This window comes from Lepisosteus platostomus, chromosome 6 (assembly GCF_059453375.1).
Source record: "Lepisosteus platostomus isolate fLepPlt1 chromosome 6, fLepPlt1.hap1, whole genome shotgun sequence".
NCBI lineage: Eukaryota > Metazoa > Chordata > Actinopteri > Semionotiformes > Lepisosteidae > Lepisosteus > Lepisosteus platostomus.
Genome location: NC_142616.1, coordinates 8,466,167 through 8,476,350, shown reverse-complemented (window position 1 = coordinate 8,476,350; position 10,184 = coordinate 8,466,167). Strand labels below are relative to the sequence as shown.

General features: G+C 42.9%; 1 protein-coding gene across 2 annotated transcripts in view; it reads left to right on the top strand.

Annotated features, from left to right (window-relative positions):
- The first annotated feature begins 1,075 nt into the window (after positions 1 to 1,075).
- The window catches only part of casq1b (calsequestrin 1b), a 41,260-nt gene continuing 32,151 nt past the window's right edge, over positions 1,076 to 10,184 (top strand). Inside the window, exon 1 of one of the 2 annotated variants that reach the window (XM_088637738.1) lies at positions 1,076 to 1,707. In XM_088637738.1, the coding sequence (XP_088493864.1) occupies positions 1,471 to 1,707 (237 nt within the window). In that variant the 5' untranslated portion in view covers positions 1,076 to 1,470. The remainder of the gene's footprint in view (positions 1,708 to 10,184) is intronic. The other variant, XM_088637739.1, reaches the window with a different exon arrangement.

Here is a 10,184-nt window from a genome sequence, read left to right as displayed (position 1 = left end):
GGCACAAACGAGAAGTAATCAGGTCAGGAAACATATTGTGTGAGGCTTACAAACCGCAGGAATGGGAAGCAGTTCAAGAATGCTTCTCAATTCCTAAGCGTTGGCACACAATGCCTGCAAAAACTTAAAAGGGACCTTTAAAATTGCTCAGCACCATCTGAGCACAAAAAAGGCAAACCTCTTTCAAGGGCCAGATATGAGAGGAGCAAAACCACATTGCAATACACGTGCCGCTCCGTGGAATGAAAAGGGATTTCTGATACCTCATTAAAGGCAGTGTATTTCACTACATGCTTGTCGTCCAAGAGAAAGTACACAAATTAGGAACAACATTGCTCCCTTTTAAAAAGAGAGTGAAATGTCAATGATGGACAGCTTTTGGGGTGCTTTGGGGTGACATCTTTGGATTTGTTTCCTCTCCCACACCTCCGCCCATACGCCCACTCCCCGTGTTTTCTCAGAAACAGGATTTAGCGTCTTTGTAGCACGTTGACACCTCTACCGGAAACGACGCTGACCTGTCCTCTCCTTAGAGCCACGACCTCGTCCAGTGTTTCCCGCTTTCAAGCAGATTTATGTCTCTTTTTCTGTGCCCCCCTCCCCTGCAATTCACCCCCCCCCCCAATACACACACTCCCCTGACATAACTGAGCTTTTTCGTGGTCCTTCTCTTAACCCTTCCACCACCTTCCAACACACACCGGCTTGCCTCTGGGGTGCTGTCCCAACTTGAACTAGCGCCACACTGGGTCATTGTCACTGCCAAGGAATGGGACCCGAGATACTATTGCAAATTTCTCCCCTCTCCTCCATCTCTCTCTCTCTAGTCATCCTGCTTTGGCCTTTTATTTTTAGCCAGGGACCTGAGCCCCCTTCAGAACTTAATATGGCCAAGGCATCCCAGCCTCCTTCTCTCCCGTCTTTCCTCTCTCCCTTTGGAGCCCGCCAGGGTGTGAATCTGAGCTTCCTTTCTCTCTCCCTCCCTCTCCCCCTCTCTCTCTCTAGACGAAGAGATGGGAGGGAGGCAGGAGCGGGTGCCAACTGTCAAAGATAGTTCTTTCCCCCTCCCACTCCACCTCGGGGGTCTTTTTTACCCAGCTTCCAAGCTCTCTCCCACTTTTTCCGCTGCCCCCTTCCCCAAGTGCAGCTCGTACCTCGGCAAGCTCCTCGTCGGACACGCAGACACACCCCACCAAGCCTGCTGACACACACACACCACGCACTCGCTTCCTCCCGAACCGAACACACGGGCAGGCCCAGTTCTTCCCCGCATGCTTCCTTGACGGACTAGGAAAGGCTCGTCGGCGACTTCTTTTTCTCGTACTTTTCCGGGACGCCAAGCCCCCAGGTCTTCGTCTCTTTTTACCCCCCTTCCCTTCCTTCCTTCTAGAGCCAGACGTCTCGATTCTTGCCTTTGCGCCGCGCAGGACCGTCCCCCTAAGGATCACAAACCACAAACAATCGGGAGCCATGAAGCTGGGCTGGGTGCTTTTGGGGATCGTGCTCTCCTTCGGGGGGCTAGCCTGGGGGGAGAAGGGTCTCGACTTCCCCGAGTACGATGGCAAGGACCGCGTCCACGACCTCAACGCCAAGAACTACAAGGCGGTGATGAAGAAGTACGACGTGATGGTCATCTACTACCACGAGCACGTGGAGGACGACCGGGTATCTCAGAAACAGTTCCAAATGGAAGAGCTGATCTTGGAGGTGAGGTGGCTTGGGGAGGGGAGGCGTGGGGTTTGAAAATGTAGGGAGGGTTCGTGGCTTTGGGAAATATGAATTCCGTCTGACTCCCAGGCAGGAACGTCTGTGGATTATTCCCTGTTGCTTGGGTTGAGTTCACCACTTCTAACACTGACAGCATCAAGAAGCATCTAAAGCACCCTGAGCATCTCTCAGATTAGCTGCCTGAAGGATAAATGCTTCAGTGTATAACCTCATCATGTTGTTTTCTAAGTAGGCAAGCAAGCAAGCATACGTTTAGCAGGGCAGTAAATCTTTCAGAAGCTCGGCCCCTCAGTACCATGTGTACTGCGTCTCATGTGTTTATGGGGGATTGAGGATTTTGTCCCATACTATCTGTCTTAATAATCTGAACTTTCAAAGTATTTGCTGTAAGTGATTGAATGGCTCTTGTGTGTTTATAACCTGGCGGTTGTGTTGATGTCAATTGATTTCCATTGCTTTCCCGATGCTTTGCAAAGCGTCGTGCCTGTGAATCGTGCTGAAAACCACACAGTGATGTGGCTGAGACTCTGGGTTTCTGCCTTCAACCCTTGACAAGAAAGCTTCTCGCACTGAGACTCCATCTGGGCAGCTAATGGCTTTGGAGGGAGATGTTAATGAATATCTATGACCAAATGACAGGTGTTCTCAGAGCTGTGTGAAGTAGAGAGAGCAATGATCTCGCTGTTGCAAGAAAAGGACTGCCTCCTGCTTCTCAGTTACACACAAACTGCTGTGAAAGCTGACTGAAGCTCTGGTCCAGAGGCACCTAACTGTCTAAATACTGCCATCTGGAAAAGGAACGGTTGCTTATTTAATAATGATTCTAGAAAGAAACGTTATGGTATTAAAAAGAAGGACATCATATTGCAGAAACAACGGTTTTAAAATGTAAAACAACATCTTCCTGCCCTGTGAGTGTTTCCAGTGTCTGTTCAGAGGCTCTTGTCCACTAACTTATCACTGAAGGCTACTGGACACATCCAATTTCGTCTAAACACTATCAAAAAGTAAGAGTTTTCTTTTATTGGCGGTTTATAAGATCTTAAAGTCAGATGATTTAGAATTTTAAAATGTGAAATAACACATTTTATATCCAGGAAGCTGGACTCCGATTAAATAACCGTTTGAGTGCTGTTTATTTGACGGAAGAGCTGACAGCAACAGCTTCCAGTGCGCTCTCTTGAGAGTGGGAGGGGGAATGGTTGAAGCTGAATTTGTCCAACGGCCCACATACTTCAAGGATCTCCTGCGAACAGTAGACTATACTGTAAAGCCCAGTAGCTGGCTTTGAACATCTACTGTAACAAGACCTTTTGAGGGAACGCTTGTTATAAGCAACGAGCGTCTAACAGATTCAATTCAGAACCGATCGGCAGATCTTTAGGTGTCCCAAAGGACTCCTATGGTGTGACTCCAAGGCCATGACATATAGCATCGTTAAGAGCCACCTGAGACCGATGCATGGAACGATCTGTAGTTGAGTTGAGTAAAAAGAAAACACCTCCATATTTGTTTGTCTTTTTAGACGATTAAACAGAATTGAGAATAATTTCACCCCGCTAATGAGCACAGATCTGATTTGATCTCATGCCCGAGTACTTTGAAGAGCAGCTTCTATTTATAGCTTCTACAGTGAATCAGATCAGGTATCTAAAACTGCGCTGTCTTACGGAACCAGAAGCAGCTCTTTGAATGGAACAGCTGCGAAATTTACTGATGTTGCGATTACTTGATTTATGTATCTTGTTTATGGCTTTTTATGGGTCTATTTATTGAAAAATGCTGTTTGGAAATAAAGGGAACTTTCTTTTACATGGAATGCTAGCGGTCAATGTCTTAGACGTTTATGATAGATATTTATCTTTGTGTAGCGAACCATGTTTACACCGATGAGGGTTTGAGATTGTCAAAAAGTTGCTAAATGTTACATAAAAGTGTATTTTTAAGTAGAGGGAGTGCGGGCCACGTCGATTCTACTTTTTTTTTTCAGTTCAATTCAATTCAATTCAACTTTATTGTCATTAAACTTACACAGGTGCATAGTATAATGAAAAGTGTTTCTCATTAGTCACTCAGGTGCAGTATATAAATAGGACAGAAGATAAGACAATAGACAGTTACACAATAGCAATAACAGTAACATGTAATAACATAACATAAATAACATGTAATCAAGTAATCGTTTTGCACCAGTAGGGCAAGAAATACATTTTTGTTGTTGTTGTTGAAACAGAAGTTTGAATTTTTGTTGGTAGTTGGAACTGTGATCGTATTCGCAGTATAATAGCACTAATAGTGTCAATAATTCAGTTTGGGAGGTGCTGGATTTAAAACGCTGAAGAGATTGAGAGCTGTAATTCTCATCTGTCTTCGGCAGGAAAGTAATGCCTACCCATGCAGAGATCCTGTCGCCCATGCTGGACAGCTATTTTAATTTGCTTTGCGAAGCACTTTGGATCTGCTGCCTTACAGATTTTGCGACGCCTCTTAAAACAGAAGCAATATCTCATGCCGTTATTTCAGATGGGGTTTATGCAGCAGCAGCGTCCAGGGGATTTTGGTGGAAGCCTATTAAAAGCGGATTTCGAACCGTTACAAGGAAAATCTTTTTTGTCAGTGCCTGGAATAGACCCTACCGATGGATGTCGAAGCTCCTGGATTTTGAGGAGCGAGCGAGACGATGTGTTAAGATTTGTTCAGATGGCGCTGTCCTTATGCGTCCTATTATAAAAGTACTGTAGCTATTGGTCACCTTTAGTTCTTGTGCATTTCTCATAGGTTTGGTATGATGTGAAAGGGAAGAAAACGCCTTGAAGGATTAAAAAAATTTTTCTTTAGTGCACCAGTAGGGCAAGAAATGATGCCCTTGGGTGAAAATATCGTGTTTCACATATTAAAATCTGAACAAGATAAAACAAAACAGACAGGTTAATAGCTTGTTTTTTAGTGCTACACTGTAGATTGATTATTATTAGATTTTTGGGTAACTCAATATTTACAATATTTGTTACATCAGGTCATAATTTTGATTATTTTGATGTCCATGAAGGGATTGAGCGGCTAATGTTGTTTTGTTCTGGCTCTGTGTCTTCAGCTTAAGTTTATATTTTCTAAATGAATAGACCCTTCAACATCTAACTTAATTGTTTTGGTATTCAGACCTGGAATGTAGCAAATTCAGCTGTTTTTGTTACTATCTGTATGTTACTATCGTGACTAATTTATTTGGCTGATGTTTTTATCCTAAGCAACATATATTTGCACCACCTAAGTGTTTTACGGGAGTGATTCAGATAATTACCTTGTTCCAGAGTACTCACAACCTCCTCATTAGGAGGCAGGGACTCTACCCTCTATGTCACACAGTAACCACTACATGTGTTGCTCACACTCAGGGCCAGCCACATTGAAACAGCGAATGGGAAGCCTATATCCACCTCAGGCCGACGAAATGTGCTGTGACAAAACAAATGTGTTGTCTCACATTTGGAATATGGCTGGTCAAAAATGTGACACTGAGCTACTGCCAGAATGTGTTGGAAACGCCACCAAATATTAAGCCTGAAAGCAAATTAAGTCAAGTCCATTCGAATGATTTCCTGTGCCAACCGAGAGCCAATAACACCATCACTTCACGTTTTCAGAAGAATCAGGGAAAACAAACACTATTTTTTACTCTGAGATCTTCCAAAAATCTGCCATTTTTGCCACTATTGCAAGACCATATCACATAAATAATCACTATCATTTAGCCACATATACCATGTGACTTAACAGACAATAAATACAAATTTGAGGAAATGCCCAGTTCATTTGTGAGCTAATGTTTGATAACAATTAAATCAAAGTGTGACCGGCAAGCAAAGTTAATGTTTTGTTCTTTTTCCATGTTTAGAAAAAAATAAAGCTCAATTCAAAACCAGTCTATGCTTTACAGAAAATATTTAACTCATGTCCACTGGCATTTGTTATACATTGTGTACCAATATATGAGTTAACGGAAATCCCATTACTTTGCTCATTTTACTCACATTATTGTGAGCATTAGTTTGCTCACAATCATTTCAGAAGCTGTTGAGATTTTGGGTGATCCCGACAACTGGATTAAGATTTTGTAAGGCAGATAAGATCAGATCAAGCAGTGGCCAAACCATTAGGTGTTCCAGGGTTTCACAAGCTGCATTAACAAACTGCAAGGGCAAGGGTATAGTGAAGGCTGCCACTTTGCTCCTGGTTTCATTTGACCAATTCTTGAAAAGAAAGACTTTGCCGGGGGGGGGGAGCTGGATACAAGTATTCCAAGGTTTTGACAATGTCAAAGTCACGGGGCTATGAGAGGAAATTAAGGACGGGACGTTTCAAGGTTCAGAGTCAACTTCAGAGTCCAAAAAGTCCAAGAGGTGATAATGTAATATAATAATAATGTTTCTTTATTAGCCCTATACAATTTATTGCATTAGGAATTCGTCTTTTTGCATACCCCAGCTTTTCTCCATGGAGACACAGACACACAGACAGGGAGAGAAGCTTGGGGTCAGAGCGCAGGGTCTGCCATTGTACAGCACCCCTGGAGCAGTTAGGGTTAAGGGCCTTGCTCAGGGGCCCAACAGAGTAGGATTCCTCTGCCAGCCGCAGGATTTGAACCAGCAACTTTCCAGTCACAGGCGCAGATCCTTAGCCACAGAGCCACCACTCCGCCCTATGGGTGGAGGGCAAGATAAGCTATCCTCCTCACTACTGATACCAACTCAAAGTCGGACCAGAAGGATCTTCATTAGGTAACCACAGGTATACACGTACAAAATAGACATGCTTGAGCTCTTCATCTCTTTTGTCATCCTCTCCCTCCAATTGTCTTACATATCAAAGTGTTAGCTCACTATATATATACTGTAGTGTATGTACAGTGTATATACAGTATGTGGCATGGTATATACATGGTATAGATTATAGGTAGTATGCTACAGTACTGTATATATGTGGTATATTGATTATATGGTATACGTATACAACATGGTATGGTGTGTTTGTTGGGGATAGGATCTTAGGATATGGACAGAGGCAACAGCAGAACTTTCACTATATTAAACCCAATGAATTTGATCTTCAGGGCTGTATTTAAAGTAAATGGCCAAGAAAACGATTAGATCTCTATGGGACCAACTCCTTGAAAATGCACTGAGGCAGGTTACTCTTCTAGCCTCCCGAAGAGCAGATGGCTCAGTGTTTGAGCTCAGTCTGAACCTGTCTGGTTTTTCTGCATCCTCCTTTTAGGATCTAAATGGTGTTTGGTGACCAACTACAATTTAAGGGAGTGACAAGTACATTTTGACAAAAATGAGGGGAAAAGTGGGCTGAAATTCTGCAACCACATTTAAGATCTGCAATCTTTAAGCACAATATTTTTTGCCTTTTGAAAGGAAATGGACACAATTCACTCAACCATCAGCTTGTCAGCAGTTATCACACCCCAGTTTGGGAGAAAGTGAAACAGTTGCAGCTGTTAAGAGAGTATAGTCAGACATTTGCAATGTGTGAGACAGTTAAATTCTGAATGTTCAGAGGTTATATTTTACATAAGTGAGCATCATGACCACTCCAACAGACACACAAACAAATTCCTCCATCCCCAGATGGAACAATAAAATGCTCTACCTCATTCAGAATGATTAGCTCTTTATCAACACAGCTCTCTGCTTCTTCCCCTGGTGCTAGACACCTTTTAGTTTTAATGACAAATGTGCTGGCAGTAAAACAGTGCTTAATTATTCGCCCTCTGAGACTGCACTGATCTTGTCTCAGTAGGCTGGTAGCTCATGCAAGCTAACTGTGTGTGTTAATGAAAGCAAGGACCAATTACAGTCAGATACTGTATTGGCGTTAATAAAAGTCATGTATTTTCTCCCTGTTAGCATTATGAAATGTGTTTTTTTATATTTGTATGAACAGTACACAATAATAAAATACTGCAAATAAATTAGATTAATATTTGTCTTTGTGTATTAATAGCATACTTTTACATATCTATAATAATAAAAATCAATCAAATATAAAGTGAAAGGCATTAGAACACAGCAAACATGACTAGTCCCAGGACGATTCTGTTGTGTTTTTAATATCTTTTAGCATATACAAAACTTTCATGGAAATATGTAATTGAGCATACAAATGCAGAGTCATTAGGGGGAAGCTGAAGCCTATCTGGTCAAGCAACAAGCACAAGGCGGGTACACCCTGGGTGGGATGCCAGTCCATCACATGACATACACAGACACAAACACACACACTCACACCAGGTCCTTGGTCCAATATCAGATACAGAGGAGTTACGTCACCACGAATTACGTGCTTGCGATAGGGTCCCATTAAAAAAAAAAGCATGTCTTTGGACTGTGGGAGGAAACTAGATCATGAGAGGAATAAATACATGCATTCCTATAATCTCATGCTTCGAGCATCAAAAGATAAGATCACTTTATTGGCCATATACAATTTCTTACATAAGGAATTTGTCTTTTCACAGACCCCAGCTTGCCTTCCCTGAGACACACAGACAGGGAGAGAAGCTTGGGATCAGAGCACAGGGTCAGCCATTTATACAGCACCCCTGGAGCAGCTGGGGTTAAGGGCCTTGCTCAGGGACCCAATGGAGTAGGATTCCTCTTCCGGCCGCAGGATACAAACTGGCAACCTTTCAGCCACATGGGCAGATCCTTAGCCACAGAGCCACCGCACCACACCATAGTCTTACCTTGGAAGCTTTTAAACTTTTGCCTTGAGTGCGCATTCCTTTTCCCTGCTCATAAACTGTATCTTGTTGTCCTCATCGGCTTATACTGCACATATGACACACATTTACTGTGATCCATTTCCGCACTGTGTAATTTCAGTCAGCCGACATGCTGTGAAAACAATGATCAAAGTGAGTCCAGCCTGGAGCAGCTTGAACTCTGTGACAATGCTGGGCCAAACAGGAAGTGATGTCAAACAGGACCAGAGGCCCTTGCCTACGTATCTCCCTGTCACATGTTGATGAAATCCCTCAGGAAAGCTGAGGGTGCTGAAGAGTAAAGGGCCTGTCTGTGATTTTTTTAAAGATATAAAACGTAATAAGAATGTGTTTTAAACTGTTGAAACGGGGTTCTGTTAGGAGTAAATGACTCCTAAACATCTGATCATCTGTGCAATATCAGTGTTGATCCTATTTTACTTTTTTATTGTTTTGCCGAAGACCATGAAAAACACAAATGGAGGCTTTATTATACCTGTCTCTGGGGGTAATTGTGAAATCATACAGCTGGCATGTGAAATGTGTCATTTGTGTAGATGTTCTATGAAACACACTTCTCATCTGCAAGGAGATAACTTTCAATAACCACAGCTGGTCCATATAATTCAATCCAAATATTCAAGTGGTGAGAGAAACAGCACACTTTCACAGCCTGACCTATTCTGGGAAGCCGTCGCTTAAGGAATGTTGCTTGCCTTGCATCTGATGGCGCAGAGCTGGAGATCTTAAAATGACTAAGAAGTCTCCTCCTGGGTCAGAGAGGATTGTGGGATTTGTAGTTTTTGGGAGACACCTAGATGCATTCCCCTTAACTCGAATTTCAGGAGAGGGATAAAAAAGAGTTCAGTGGCAGAGACACAGCTTCCCCAAATAATGTAGAACAGTGATGTTAGTGTGATTCACCATAGTAACCAGTCAAGGTGGTAAATATGCATGGCGATGTCCATTTTTAGGATGGATTTCTTCAATATTCTACTGGAAAGTGGCTTTGGGATTTTACGTGTTGCTGCTATGGTCTGCGAAACTAAACGGAAACACCCAAATTTATGAAACTACATATATACTCGGAAGGATTGCATGTCTAGACTTGAGAACATTTACCGTTCTACTGGCGAAAAGTCCTTATAAAACGCAATCAGCACAATCATCACGCAAGCAAGCAGTGACCTATCCAACCTGTCTAGGCAAGCATTCAAGGGGCTACAGACCGTTAAGAGTCTTCTTCAATTTTCCGCACGCCCTGTCGAAGGAACATGTTGACAACCATGACTTTTTTCTAGCTCTGGAACCACTCAGCCGATTTCTTTGGGATGGTCTCTGTCGTAACTCGGGATTCTTTTAATCCAAGACGAACGGCTTGGAAGTGGAACTACGTTTGGCGTGCTCCTCCGAGGGATTTTCACTAGATGGCACTACAGCCAGGTACAGAGTCATCCAGAAAGCGTTGGTCCAGTAACAAAGAGTCCTGTGGTAACTCTTTCGAACCCAGTTCAGAAAGAGCTTTTACCCTCTCTCCCACTCTGTGCTAACACACCTTCCAGTGGTGCAGTTTATCAACTGTGCCACGCCGCTGAGGTTGAAACCTCTCTGACATTTAAGCTGTGAGAGGACTGCTGTATAACTCTCTGAAATAATGAAAGGTAAAAGAATCAGCAGAATGGCTGTA